The sequence below is a fragment of the Lagenorhynchus albirostris genome, chromosome 14, assembly GCF_949774975.1.
Source record: "Lagenorhynchus albirostris chromosome 14, mLagAlb1.1, whole genome shotgun sequence".
NCBI classification, from domain to species: domain Eukaryota; kingdom Metazoa; phylum Chordata; class Mammalia; order Artiodactyla; family Delphinidae; genus Lagenorhynchus; species Lagenorhynchus albirostris.
Window position 1 is genome coordinate 24,019,160 of NC_083108.1, and position 15,390 is coordinate 24,034,549.

At 48.9% G+C, this 15,390-nt stretch overlaps 1 protein-coding gene across 2 annotated transcripts in view; it reads right to left on the bottom strand.

Annotated features, from left to right (window-relative positions):
* The window catches only part of LIPG (lipase G, endothelial type), a 35,369-nt gene extending 24,296 nt beyond the window's left edge, over positions 1–11,073 (bottom strand). For both annotated transcript variants that reach the window (XM_060170771.1, XM_060170772.1), the window contains exons 1-4: positions 10,687–11,073; positions 7,579–7,760; positions 5,740–5,919; positions 4,100–4,211 (exon numbers count right to left, since the gene is read on the bottom strand). In XM_060170771.1, the coding sequence (XP_060026754.1) occupies positions 4,100–4,211; positions 5,740–5,919; positions 7,579–7,760; positions 10,687–10,798 (586 nt within the window). In that variant the 5' untranslated portion in view covers positions 10,799–11,073. The remainder of the gene's footprint in view (positions 1–4,099; positions 4,212–5,739; positions 5,920–7,578; positions 7,761–10,686) is intronic.
* Positions 11,074–15,390: the final 4,317 nt, after the last annotated feature.

Below are 15,390 nucleotides of genomic sequence, written 5' to 3' on the forward strand. Positions count from 1 at the left end.
GCATCCTGCAATGCACAGGTCAGCTCCCACACAAGCATTACCTGGCCCCACATATGAATAGTTGCTGAGGTTGAGAAACCTGGATCTAGAAACACCAAGGTAGGGAGGAGGTATGACCAAGAACAGAGCTGTGAAAGCAGCAGATGAGTAATAGAACAGTGTTTCCCAGACCCCAGTGCAGTGGAACAAGGGAGCACATCGTGAGGCTTGAGGGGGGTCATTTTAGGATAAACAAAATGTAGAATTGTTGTCCAGAGCGGAGAGTAAACCTGTGGAACTCGCTACTCATGAGAACTGGTAATGATTAACACTCTGAAGTTGAGAAAAATGTATGAATGACAGAGGCAGAAAGGGAGCCCAGGCTGCCTGGGGGCTCATCTCTAGCCCAGGACCCAAAAGAAAGATGGCGCAAAAACAGTGGCCTCCCGGAATAGCCCTCGATGACTCTTTTTAGGGACTGAACGGACGCAGTACTGACACAGGTGGCCTCTCCCTGCCTCTCACCATGTCCTCTGGAGAAAAAAAAAAAGAAAGAAGAGGAACATTCTGCTTTGCAGCCAATAAGAGAGGGGCTCTTGTATCGGTGAACAAAAGTCTCCACCAGACAGTCAGTGCCATGGAAACCAAGCTGGTCTGGAGGAATGCAGGCGGCTGACGGGGCTTCTGGAAAGGCCAGCTGGCAGGCAGAGCTTTCACCTCCCTGGACTGACCCCGCCTGACACGTAGCTAGGGCCCACCGACTCTGGGGAAAAGTTTCACAATTTACTTCTTAACTAGGAATGGGAGGGTGAACGCATCCCCTCCAAAAAAAAGAGATGATGGAGAACCACCTCTTCTTCCATTCAGTCAGACTCCCCGCAAAGTGTTCTGTCCAGCAAATGGAATATACACATGCATGCACATGCATGCACACACACCCTGTCGTGCACATGCATACACACAGGAAAACCTCCACCTTCTGGCCTGGCAGGGCAGAGGCTGCTGTGCTGTAACAGCTACTGCATCTCTCCCAGCAGGAGAGCGGCAGCATTGTGCAGTGGTGAGGTGCAGGCTCTGGAATCTGATGGCCTGCCTGGGTTTGAATCCCAGCTCTGCTACTCAGGGTGTGAGATATCATTAAAGTACATACTGAGTCCTATTTTCCCCATCTGTAAAATGAAGCCCAAGGACCCTTTTGCCTGGACGCTATGTGGCTCACATATGGCATAAAATACCTGTCACACATTGAGCGCTTGACATTAGGTAGCATCTAGCCCACAGCCTGCAGGGTGGACACTTAGTTCACATCTCTTGAATGAATGAACAGATCTGCTTGCTTATTTATTTATAACTAACAAGACACAAGTTCAATTAGAAATATATGACCTCTTCCCTAATATGTCACAGAACTCCCTCCGAAGCCTAAGAGGATAAAACTTTAGCAAACCTCAGTCCAGAGCTCTCTGGTCCAAGCAAGACTGGGGTTCAGGTACCTCCTGCAGGTCCAGGCTAAGGACCCCTGCTGGCCTCAGTACAGCGGCGTCACTGGCCTCTGCCCCACACGAGCTGCAGTTTCTGGTGCTCTTACCAGTCAGGACCACCTGGTTCCCAGACCCATGGGAAGTCTGAGGGCAGAGGAGAGGGCACAGGCCTCTCCCATCAGACATGCACAGCAGCATACGTCAGGTCAGCCAGATACCCTCTGCGGTGCTGCCTGGCAACTGGACAGAGGCCACTCCTTCCTGTTATGTTCACCCCGGTCCCCTGCTCCACAGAGAGGCCGCAGAGAAGGGGCTGTGCTCAGGACATGCCGGCCCCAATGCTCTACATAGACAGCCCAGAGCACTGATTAGCATTCTGCCAGCAAAGCCCGCATCTCAGCTGCTCCCACCCAGACAGGCAGGGGGAAAGAACTGGAACTCTCCTACTAGCCCCATCTCATTTCAGACTTAGAAAGAGGAAGAGGGAGGATCTGCAGCTTGTCTTTGTTGCCAAGGACACTGGCTCTGGTGCTCCGGCAGGGGCCTTGTGTGTGCTGCAGTTTGAGCACAGCTGGCCGAGCTCTGCAACATCTTGCCTCTTGCTGGGGGCTATGAGGAGGTGCTCAGCCAATAGAACCCTGAGGGGCTTGAGGCCCAACGGCTTTGCTCCAGCAATGGGTTAATGAGCAGTCATGTGTGGCCACATTACCCGTTAGACAGGTCAGGCCCCGCATCTTGATAACCAAAAGTAAAGCTCTCAAGCTATGCTGAATCAAACAGTTGGATCTAAAGGAGTGTGTGTGTGTGTGTGTGTGTGTGTGCGCTCATTAGACTTAAGCCCAGGGACAATGATTTAAGCAGGGCTACTAAACCTCACAAATGTATATATTTTTAAATCTGCCCCACTGGCTTGTTGTTGAAACCAGAAACTCTACCTCTACTAAATCATTCTTTAGCTAAGGACTCCCTTCTACCCGAACCCTGTTTTCAAATGAAAACATTGCCAGGAAGGAAATGATTAACTCTTTCCTTCTGGGTGGCCAGTTAGGCCCTTAGCATGTTGGAGGTGAGGGAGAAGCTGGGAGGGAAAACAAATAAAAGAATGCTAGCAGGGGGATAAAAATTCAGGGCAACAAATTTGCCATTAAGGACTTCCCTGGTGGCACAGTGGTTAAGAATCCACCTGTCAATGCAGGCAACTCAGGTTTCAGCCCTGGTCCGGGGAGATTCCACGTGCCGCAGAGCAACCAAGCCCACGCACCACAACTACTGAGCTCATGTGCTGCAACTACTGAAGCCCACGCACCTAGAGCCCGTGCTCCGCAACAAGAGAAGCCACTGCAATGAGAAGCCCGTGCACCGCAATGAAGAGTAGCCCCCACTCGCCGCAACTAGAGAAAGCCCACGTGCAGCAACGAAGACCCAAGGCGGCCAAAAATTAATTAATTTTAAAATAAATATATAATCTTAAAAAAAATTTGCCATTAATTTTCTCCTAGAGGAGAGTATGTTTTTTGAGAGGGTCCCCAAATGGGGAAGAGAATCCTTTCCACTTTTCACTATCATTCAATGATTTAAATCAAACTCTCATATCAAAAGGTCATCAATTATTTGCCAAGGGGAAGGGGGCGAGGGAAGGATTGGGAATTTGGGATTAGCAATTGCAAACTGTTATATATAGGATGGATAAACAACAAGGTCCTACTGTATAGCACAGTGAACTGTACTCAATATCCCATGATAAACCACAATGGAAAAGAATATGAAAAGAATATATATATGTATAACTGAATCACTTTGCTGTATAGCAGAAATTAACAAAACATTGTAAATCAACTACACTTCAATAAAATTTAAAAAAAAAAAGCTCACCAATTCTGCCTATGGAATGTTTATCTCTCCAAATAAACTCGCCTTCACTTAAAAAAAAAAAAAAGCTCACTAACGTGGAAAATTCAAATTTCTATCGACTACCTGGGTACCAATATCAGATAGAAAGGTCTCTTTAACGACAACATTTAACCACTCATTCTAAACAGGTAATTATCACTAATAAATATGCCAACTAAACATGGGAAAGAGGCTGTTAGTGGATGAAATAGAAACCAGAGGCAGAATTCAAACCACAGCCCATCTCTCATTCCTTTCCCTTGAGGTCCTGGCATTACCATAGGCAGAGACTAGAAGTGAGCACCAGAGGCTTGCAGGCCTGGGCTCCACCCCAGGTCTGCCCCTGAGTCTTAGCTCTTTGCCCCTGGGTGTTTCCTCACCTGTTGCACTAGACCTGGTTTTCAAACTGTGCTCCCTGGTGCTCTGGGACCCGGAAATTCCTCCAGAAAAGGGGGAGGCTCAAATAACAAGGTTAACACTACTTGCAAATACCCAGCTTTGACCAGAACACACCTTCTATCTGTTTCATACATTGGGGACCTGCACATGTTCAATTTGAAAAAGGGCTCTGAGACTTTTGGACATTTGAAAAGCCCTGGATTAGATGTTCTCCAGGTTTCTTCCAAGGCTAACCCTCTACGGCTCTCTCCTGCTGCCTCTTAGGGAGCACTCTGGTTCAGGAAAGCCTGGTGGGCAGAGCAGCTGAGGGAGCTCCAGGATCAGCCATGAGTGAAGGGAGCAACACTTACCCGTGATTCTGCCCACCGTGCCTTTCACGAAGTTGCCGGCATACCCGGCCACGTGAGCTCCAAGGCTGTAGCCGATCAAGTGAACATCCCCGAGAGAAAAATCCTCCTTCCCCTGCAGGAAGTCACAGAGGTGTGTGAGTGAAGAGTGTGGTCCTGAGCCCCAAGGCCACCAACAATTCGACAAGTCAATCACGTTGGGGAGACGCGGGAGGGGGGAGGGGGTGGCAGTGTGGAGCTCAAAGCCACCGGGCTCACTGGAGACTAAGTGCCAGCCACAGCCTGCAGCAGGGTGACCCCTGCCCACCCTCTTATGCCCACGAGCTGCCGACCTCCTCATCCCAAACCTGCCTGGGACCCCAGAGTTGAAGCATCAGACCCTCACAGGGCACTCAGCAGTGGGGGTGAGGAGGTGGTGATTTGACCCCATGGCTCAGGAATCGAGCTCGACAAAACAACCCAGGTAGGGCTTTCCTGGTGGCGCAGTGGTTGAGAGTCCGCCTGCCGATGCAGGGGACACGGGTTCGTGCCCCGGTCCGGGAAGATCCCACATGCTGCGGAGCGGCTGGGCCTGTGAGCCATGGCCGCTGAGCCTGCGCGTCTGGAGCCTGTGCTCCGCAACGGGAGAGGCCACGGCAGTGAGAGGCCCACGTACCGCAAAAAAAAAAAAAAAAAAAACAACCCAGGTAGAGGACTGAGGACTGTTCAAGACTCCTGACCAGAATTCTGCCAAAATTATTCAGATTCCATCGGCTTCTAAAAGGAAGCTCAGGCTGTAATTACCCAGATAATAGGGTCACTTAGCCAGTGTACCAGCCAGTGTACCCCTGCATCCCATTAAGTCCACTGAGCTCAGGTAAATCATTAACCTATAAAAAGTAAATTTAAGACCTCAAGATCTGTTTTCCACATTTTATGCAAGGCACTAGCTACATTGGTTTGAACCAACCCTCCGTACCCTCAGCCCAGCCACCCTTAAGAGGCCAGAGCAGACTTCAGTAGGTATTTAAGATTACAAGCTGATCCTGGCTGCTGAGGGCATCAGCAATTAATGAACCAAAAGGCAAATTTTCTTCCCTCAAGTAAAGTAAAAGGAAAAATCCAGAAATGTGTCAATAATTAGAAAGCTTTCTAAAAGTCCCAGCTTCCAAATGTTTCAAGCAATACTTAATTCCGTAAAAAATTGGAAGCTCAAAGATATTCTCAGACTCCTGAAGTTCACTGAAACTGACCTGTCTGACCTGTATTTTTTTTTTACAGTCTTAGAATTTTTAAAATAAATTTATTTATTTTATTTTTATTTATTTTTGGCTTCGTTGGGTCTTTGTTGCCGCGTGCGGGCTTTCTCTAGTTGCGGCGAGAGGGGTCTACTCTTCGTTGCAGTGTGCGGGCTTCTCATCGCAGTGGCTTCTCTTGTGGTGAAGCATGGGCCATAGGTGCATGGGCTTCAGTAGCTGTGGCCCACGGGCTTAACTGCTGCATGGCATGTGGGATCTTCCCGGACCAGAGCTCAAACCTGTGTCCCCTGAATTGGCAGGCAGATTCTTAACCACTGTGCCACCAGGGAAGCCCCTGACCTGTATTTCTTAAAAGGGTTCAGGGTCCTGCTCGTAAAAGGAGATGACTCCCTTTGGTCCCGTTACCTGCAGCCAGTTGAGCATCCTGGCGACGCTGTGTCCCACCTCCCTTGTATTGTTGACTGCGTCTGTGTAAAGCTGGTGAGCCAGCGGGAGCCAGTCCACCACCACGACGTTGGCTCCTTTCTCTCTTGTCTGCAGGGCTGACACGAGTTTGTACAGCCAGCTTTCAAACATGCCGCTCATCTGCAGAGAAAACAGGGCTTTTTAAAAAAATTTTTCTTCTGGGTTTCAGAAATCCTAATGAATATGGAATTCAGTTCCACGACCTTCTCCCCAGCCACTTCCGGAACCTTCACATTGGCTACCCAGGCATCAAACACTTGCACATGAGCCGGGCCAGCCACAGGCAGGATTGCTACGTGGGTGATTGTCTTCCATTGCGCTTGACATCTCCAGTTTTTCCCATCAAAGATGTCAGAGCTGGTGTCCTCTGCTGCTGCCCCACTGACCGATAGGCCCCCTATGAGATATAAGTTGGTGGCGATGCTGGCCTGAGGTTAACCCAAGCCCCTGTCACAGTCAGGCCAGTAAGTGGCCTGGTCTGTCATTCAAAGGCAGCTGAGAAGGGTTGCCTGGAGAATTAGTTTCTTTCTCAGAGATGCAGGGAGATTCTGTCTCTTAGGCAAATGCAGAGTTAACAAATGACCCCTTCCCACAAGCCATCTCTGCCATCCTTCTTGACCCCAGAGTAGAGAAGATCTGTCCCTGGAATCCCAAATTAGAACTCAGAACACACTTTCCCACAGAAACAAAGTGTAAATGGTGACTAGGTCGAGCTGTAAACCCATCCACAAGTACATTATTAGATAAACAAATTTTCTGTGCCTGGCCTGGGAACCCTAACGCCATTTACAATCTTGCTTCTATGGGAAACTGCTATTCCAAGTTCCAAACAGATTATAAAAGAACTTTCTGGAATGCAACCATTTGTAAGTTGCAGGCAGTTTGTACTTGCATTTTGACAGGGGGCCTTATAAAGGTTCAAATGCATAATTCTAATCGTAGGCTGTGGGGTGAGGATGGATGGCAGGCCCTTAATCATCCCTCCAATTACATTAGGTAGGTAGGTGCCTACATACCACCCACCCCCACCAGGTCTGACCCCAACAGTTGGTGATAGACCTAAAGACCCAGAAAGCATGTAACGGATATGAATTTCTCATCATTAAGAGGAGGAATGTCCCCTCCCAATTAGCCCAGGCAGAAACCTGCTCACTTAATAGTGCCATTTTCCTACAGACTGCCATTAGATGAATGAATAAATCCCTCGCTGGTCAAAAGCTTCTGAGGCTGAGTGTTAAAGCCCTTTTTTGTTGAAGCTCGTCATGGGCTTTTCAATGTGAATTGCTCAGCTAGGTCATATAAAGACTCCAGTGCCTTTAAACGGAGCCATCTCTATGCAAACAGGAGGGCACCATGCCAACCAGGGCCAGCCAGCCAGGCCAGCTGCCTCCTCACAGACTCTCTGAGCCAGTCAAGTTGCTTCCGTTCAGCTCAGCTCTTACGGAGGGATGGCCCCCGCGACGCAGTGGTTGACCAATGTAATTAAGCATAATTAGAGGGCCCCTTAAGAGCCAGTGGAGCTGGGCTGCTGCCCTCAGGAGAGCCACTTTCTGAAAGCCCGCTGTGTGCGTGTTCAATACCGCCCTGCTGGAGCCCAGATTGCCCCCTTAGCAAAGCGCCCATTACATCCTTCACAGCTGTCTGAAATACAAGCAGCCCACAAGAAAAGAGGGGGAGGCAGAGTGGAATCTGGAAGCACCAGTATTCTTTCTAATTGACCAAAACAAAGGAAACCAAATCTCCCGGAAAGCTGTAGAGCTCCCTCCCCCAGAGGCTCACCGTCCATCCATGAATGATGAAAAAGGTTTTGGCTGTCATGTTGAAGCCACAGTCTTCTAAGGGCTGGTTGTGGTCAAAGGAGAGGTAGCATCCTTCATGCTCTGGGTCCTCAGAGGTGCGGAGGTTAAATCTCACAGGGGGTTTGGCAGCAGCCGGTACAACCCTGGATTTGTTGAGCTCATCTGGGGAGAAATAACAGAGCAAGGGTATAACTAGCAGGCCTGGGTGGTGAGAGATCTAGGGTCTAGTTCTAATTCACTCTTGAGCGAATTACTTAACCACACTGGGTTTCAGTTTTTACATCTGCTGAATGTTTCCTCCTCACCTCCCAGAAGAGTTGCGAAGATGTTATAAAAGGGACATCTCACCAATATTTGAGTATTAATGAGTCACTAGGATCAATTACTGTGAATCTGAAATAAGTCTCTCTTGCTTTTCTTTCTTCTTCCCCATCCAAACCAGTTCTCTTTCCTTCCCTCAAGTTACTAGTTTCAGAGGATGGGTCCTTAATTCTCTTCCTGAAATGCTTGGGACCAGTTGAGTTTCAGAATTCAGAAATTCTCAGATTTTAGAAAGGTATTATGGCATATATCTATATATCTATATATCTATATATCTATATATATAGATATAGATATAGATATTATATAACACCCCCAGCAGGGTCTGGGACATTCCCATTCATCAAATACACCAATAATATTTCTGCAGGGAAATACATAACTACTCACACTCGAGGGGAAAAAAAAAAAAAAGATTCTAAATATCCTCTTATCGGTTCAGGTCAGTTTTTGCTGCCAAATGAGTAAGAGTTCAGGTCAGGTAAGGCCAGTTCTTGCTGCCAAACAAGTTACCAAACAAATTTTTCAATTTTCAAAGATTTTGGATTTTGGAATTGGAGGTAAGGAGCTGTTGACCTCTTATGCAATGGGCTTCCCTAATGCTCTCATCTCGATTTCAACACTTGCTCCAAAGACCTCATGCATCCTCAGTGCTCCTTGCCGTACCAGACATGTGCCAGACAGTCTTCTAGTTTGTTGAATAAATTAAATAAGTTATTGAAGCCATGGAGAAGCTCATAAGCGCAGCAAAACCTCTCTTTTCAGCTCCACTGCACACACACAGTGCCGTCTAGGAGATGGCCCTACTACAAAACACAGCCCATGTCACTGATGGTCCCTATGGCCTTTTAACACTAGGTACTGTCATCACCACACTATTTCAGAAGGTCCTAAATGAGCCTCATCTAGCATTCTTCCAACCATCCAGGATACCATCCCTTGATAACAGGCTAGGAAATTAGAAAATCAAACTGTCCGGTCACCCAGAAATCAAGTGAAAAGGTACCGAATGACCATCCCAGGAGCTTCATTTATCCCAGAGTTAAAAAACAAATGGAGTCATGGAAAGAGAGACCAGAGTGGTGGACAGGTTGGTGGTGAAGCGGACAAGGGGGAGGACAGCTATGCACCAGATGTAAAAAGGGTAAGGTTCCAGAAAATGCGACTAAATATGCACGAGCAGAACTTTGTCATTAAAGTAACGGACAAAAGCCCCAACTGACAGAAATGTGAACCACGGACATAACTCATTCAATATCTCCCAATTTCCACCCAGATAGCCACTCACAGAGACCAGGTGGGAAGTCCAGGAGAAAAGGAAAGGGAGTCTGCTGGCTTCCTGCCACCGACTTGTGGATAAACTCACAAACTGACATAAAAGGTTCATCTTAGCAGCTGGCTCTCTCTGACACCACAGTTCTCTAGCTCATTTCTACTACTTCCAGCCTGAGTCACTTCAGCCTCTGGAACTTCATGATCGTCCTTCATCTGGATGTCCTCAGGCTCATTCTCTTACCTCCTTCAGCTCCTTGCTCAGGGGTCAGCTCCTCAGGGATGGAAGCCTGGTCCCAGGCTAACACTGCACCACCTTCTCCCACCAGCCCTCTGTACTTTCCTCCTCTGCTTTATTTTTTTCCATAACACTGAGCACTATTTATATATTTTAATTAGTTGACTAGCTGTTTTCCCACCACTGAAATGTAAGATCCATGGGGGTAGGGGTTTACACCCATTTTGTTCACTGCTCTATCTCTCACTCTGAGAAGCATGCCTGGCAAATAAATACTGTTTTGAATGAATGAAATGGCCCCCAAATACTCAGAATCGCAGAACATAGGAGTTGGAAGGAATGTTAGCACTTTACAGGAGAGGAACTGGAGATGCAACCTACCCTGGTTCAACTGCACTAGAGTTGGGAACATGTTAAATAAAACAAGTTTTTTCCATTCATTCCAATTAACCTCCTGCATGCACATAAGCAACATGGACCAGCATCATTTGACCCAACCTCAGCAGAATAGTAGAAGATGAAATAATAGTGTGTGGTTCAGAGGTTCCCCGCTCTCCTCTGCTCAACTAATTGACTTGGTACTCCCGCTGGGTGACCCTACCCTCGCCCCTCGGGGCAGGTTCCTCCAGTAGAAAAGACTGCCACGCAGAACTCAGAAGAAAAGCTGGCAGCTGGGAGGAGGAGGAAGACGGAGAGGTAGAAGAGGAAGAGCAAGGGCTGGAAAGACTTGGGGAAGAGGAGGCTGGCAACCCGGGGAATAAGCCCAGCAGCTTCTCTGTACAAATTACTCACCTAATACTCCCGGCAAGCACTACTCAAACCAGAGCCAGCTACCCTGATACCTTAACTTTCAAGACACCTACACCGAGATTAAAAGGAAGGGCACCAGGTGATAGAGCTCTAACAACCTTCTTGCCTCGAAAACCCCAGGTTCAAAGAGGAGGACAAGGTTAAACAGCTGCTGGCAGCCAACTCTGCTGACTGGACAGCACCGAGAGGAGAACCGTATAACGACAAGGGGGCGGGGCGAGAGCGAGCGCGGGCGAGCCTGCGGCCTCTTGGACGCCTGGCCGGGGATGTCCTCGTCGGAAGCGCCGAGGAACAAGTGATCTCCAAGGCTGATTAGGAGGACCCAATGGACAGCGCAGGGGGTAAGGAAGAAGAATGTCGCAGGATCGAGGAAGAAGGGTGCGCAAGACAGGGGAACTGGCACAGAAAAGAAGTTGTGGGGTGTTAATAAAAACAAGGACACGTTACCTTGCAGCCGACCCTCTGGACCAAGGGTTGCGGGACCTCCCGCGGCAAAGCAACAGTAAGCGCTCCAGAGGCAGAGCAGAAGACCGGAGTTTCTCATCCTTCCCGGCCACATCACCTTCCCCCAAACGGGACTTCTAGAAAGACCACAAAAAAAAAAAAAAAAAAAAAGAGCCGCCTCTCGATGTTTCCAGCAGTCCGAGCCCGTAAGACCCGAAGTGGGAAGGCTTCTCTCGACCAGAGAGAGTGGTGGCCTTAGACAGCTGCAGGTGGAGAAGGTGGAAAATGAAAACTTGGCTAAACTGAGCCACGGGGTGGTGAGGGGAGTGCGAAGATGCTCCAACCAGAACCAGATCTGCCCTCACCCGTGCCGTTCTCCCGGGAAGCCAGGGCTCGCCACTGTCACACCGCGAGCTCCCCGGCGAGGTAGTTTTTTAAACTATTGGAGTCATCTGACCCATCGCCAGATGGTGATTTGCATAATTTATTCCCGTCCCCGGACTCTGATTGGTCACACCTTCTCTGACGCCGGAACCAAAGACTCCCCAAAGTTTGAATGAAAGCGCCGCACACCCACCGCGTGGACACTCTGCACGCGCCGCCTTGTCTCCTCCCCAGTCAGCTTCGCGGGCAGCCGCGCTCTCGCCACCCCACTTTTTCCTAGTGTCCACTCCCGGACCCTAGATTCTCCGCTCGCCCCTGCAGCCCCAGGAGGGTCCTTGCCCCAAAGCCCTGTTCCCGCCGCGCTTTCGATCGCTGGAGAAGGAAGGTTGTCCTCTCCAAGGCGCAAAGCCATCCCCGCGCCCGAAATGATCTCTCCTCGCCCCGGGCCAAGGGTACGGATGGAGGAAAGCCACCTGGTCACCCTGTGGTCCTTCTTTTCTCCCTTTCCTCCTGCGCTCCTGCCTAGCGAGGCCCGCGACAGGTGCAGACGGCGTGATCAGACAATAACCCGGCAGAGCGGAGGGGCTGCGGGCTGTGGCCTGGGCATCAAGATCGCTCAGACCCCTCTCGGAGTCCTCGCTCAGCCACTAGCTGCAAAACTCGCGGCAAGCCACCCAACTTCTCCAAGCCCTTTCCTTCGTCCCCAGTACGCGGGCGGTAACAGTTCCTGTCGCTTAGGGATGTTGGGGAAATTTAAAAACCTACTATAGTACAGCGCTCAGTGCGGCGCCTGCCGCGTGGTAGGCACTCTCACACCTGCGGGTAGAGGGCTAGAGGGATGCCGGCGACACTCCCCAAAGGAAACTGTAAGCCAGGCTTGGGGATCTCGGGCGCGTAACCAGCGCCGAGAGTCGGCTGACGCGCGCAACTACTTATTGAGAGGAATTAGGCAGCTTCTTCCTCTCCCTCCTCATTTTTTCCTCCTCTCCTTACCTTTATTGCGCGTGTCCCTGCTCCTCCCACGGGTGCCGGCTCCATCTCCGCCCGGGGGACCCCGGGACCGAGGGCGGCGAGCGCCCCGACCTTGGCGGGGAGCCCGGGGCGCTAGGCCGGCAGCGGCCGGGACAGCTAGGGAGCGGCTGCGCCTCAACAGCCCTCAGGAACGCCGAGGAGGTGGGAGAGATACAAAGAGCCTCGGCGGGGCCGAGCACCGTCATCCCGCCTCCTTCCAGCCAGAACTGGCTCTCCCAGACTACACCTTTGACTGGGCGTAACCCCGCCGTCGCCAGAACCGGTCCCGCTCCTGCCTGGGGAGGAAAACGGCCCGAGCAGTCCCGCGCCCGTTCCTCCCTGGTGTCGGGGGGCCCCTCCTGGAAGATCTGTGTGGGGAAACCAGTCTGGAGGAGCAGGTCCTGTTCCAACCTATCCTCGTTACTTTTGTTACTCCAGCTGCCCAGCAAAGCATGCTTTGTCCCTCCTGTGTGCTATAATTCATTAACAAGAGGCAGGCCGGCTTTATTTTTTCAGTGTAAAACTCAATGTATTTTATGGGATGGTAAATGGCACCCCCGGATATGTTTTTTCCCTCCTCTTACCGCTCTCCTTCTCCACTGGCAAACTATACAGACATAAGTCAGGTATCGTCTCCATTTTACAGATGGGAAAACTGAGTCTCAGGAACAGGCTGCCGGTCTGAAGCAAGTCGGACAACCAGATCTCTCTCTTCTGCTCTCAGCTTGATTTAGCCAGTTGACCTCTAAATATGAGCCTTTGGGAGCCATGTCTCCATCTCTTCAGTGGTCCAGTCAGTAGATAACCTGTGAGTCAAAAATACCCTTATCTGGGGACTTCCCTGGTAGCACAGTGGTTAAGAATCCGCCTGCCAATGCAGGGGCCACGGGTTGGAGCCCGGCCCCAGAAGATCCCACAATGCCCGCAGCAACTAAGCCCTGCGTGCTACAGCTATTGAGCCTGCGCTCTAGAGCCTGCAAGCCACAAGTACTGAGCCCGCGGGCCTAGAGCTCATGCTGCACAACAAGAGAAGCCACCACAATGAGAAGCCCACACACTTCAAGGAAGAGGAGTCCCTGCTCCCTGCAGAAAGCTGGTGTGCAGCAATGAAGACCCAATGCAACCAAAAAACAAACAAAAAAAACCCCTCTCTGTTCTGAGTTACTCAAATCACAGTCCCTAGAACCTTAACTGGACAGTGTGGAGAGTGTGTCTTGGGGACCTCTGTCACAAGTGAGATCCCCTAGGAGAGCTTAGGTACTCCTACAAAGTTGGTTATCCTACCTGAAAAAAATGTAGATTCAAAAGATCAACACCCATCCTTTTTACATTTTATTGCTGGTTGGTTAGAGTGCCCTCCTGTGTCTTTATATTAAAACATCATGTGAGAACTTCCAAAGGACATCACGAAATTATAATCACAGTATTAAAGTAATGGATAACATCAACTGCCTGTTATGCAAAGCATAACATATGTATAAAATATGCAAAACATATTTTTCAGAAGAACCATGAGGAGATTTGGGGAGCGCCCAGTGTGGAGGAAGTCCCTGCCTGGGGAGTTTCAGCAGAAACTTCTGTTTGTGTCACAGTCAAAATGTCAGGTTCTCAGGTTACTCTAGCAAAGGTTCTGGTCATTCTTTTAGGCAGTTTGTCATCTGAAGACACCTGCCTATGTTAGAGGAATGAATCTCCCTCTCATGAGAGGAGCCCACTTTCTACTTCAGAAGCCTCCCTTGCAGCTAGAGTTCCTGGTTTAAACTCAGCCAATCAAACCCTGAGGTGAAAGCAAACGAACCTGAAGGCACACAGCCACTCCACTCCACCAGCGGGGCAGCAGCAGCCAGCTCTAGTTTTAGGGGGCAGCAGTGGCATCACCCGCAGACCAGTCTGCAGTAGGACTTGGGCAATGCAGTCTGCCTGAGTATACTTTCCAAGCCTGGTTCTTTTGCCCTGCAGATATTCTGATTGCTACCTATTATGTTTTTAATGAGTTCCTCTTCTGCATAAATGAGCCAAAGACTGTGTTGCTTATAACTAAGAAGATGATTTAATCACCTGATGCTTATTGAATGGCTACTGGAGTAAAACACTGAGCACCCCAAGGAATGTTCAGGAGGCCATCCATGCTCTCACAGACATGATGTTGAAAGTGTGGTATGTAGGAGTTACCAGACATCTGGACCAGTGCTGTCCAATAGAAATATAATACAAACCACATGTCTTGGTCAGCTATAGCTGCCATAACAAAATATCATAGACTGGGTGGCTCAAACAACAAGAATTTATTTTCTCACAGTTTTCAGGGCTAAATGTCTGAGATTAGGATGCCAGCATGGTCAGGTTCTGATGAGAACCCTCTTCCTGTTTTGTAGATAGCTTCACTGTGTCCTCACATGGCGGGGAGAGGGAGAGCAAGCTCTCTGGTGTCTCTTCTTATAAAGGCACTAATCCCATCATTAGGGCCCCACCCTCAGGACCTCATCCAAACCTAATGGTCTTCCAAAGACTCCATCTCCAAATACCATCACATTTCGGGGTTAAGCCTTCAACATATGGATGGCAGTGAGGGAAGGGATTGTTGAAACACAATTCAGTCTAAGCACCACATATGTGATTTTTCCTTTTCTAGTAGCCACATAAAAAGGTAAAAAGAAACATGTGAAACTAATTTTTTAATAATTTTTTGTTTAATGCAATATATCCAAAATATTATTACTTCTACATGTCATCAAAAAATTACCGAGACTATTTACATTCTTGTTTTGAAATCTGGTGTGTTTTTACACTTACGGCACATGTCAAATTGAATTAGCCACATATAAAATGGTCAATAGCCACATGGAGCTAGTGGCTACCCTATTAGACAGCATACATAGATTTAGAGTGTTAAACCTAAAATAAATCTGAGACATCACTTAGTACAACCATCTCACTTTACAAATCGTGAACCTAAGACCCAAGCAGATTGACTCACTTGCTCAAGGGCACACAGCTGGTAAAAAAGCAAAGATGGAACACAAATCCAAGTTTCTGATTCCAGGACCTCCTCTCCCTGTTTGAAGACAGAGAAGATGATGGAGAGCTGAGAGGACCAGACTTAGCGGAAAGTCTAGAATAAAAATCATACCACTGGTTCAAAAAAAGAAGGAAAAAACTAGCACAAACTGGACCCCTTCAAATATTTATTAAACCTCTGTCATAGGCCCAGCATTATGCTAAATGCTATAAGCAACTCAAAAAGAAATGGAAAATATAATTAAATGCACAGCATACTCAAACTCCACTTTCCAAGGTCAGAGAAGAGAAAAA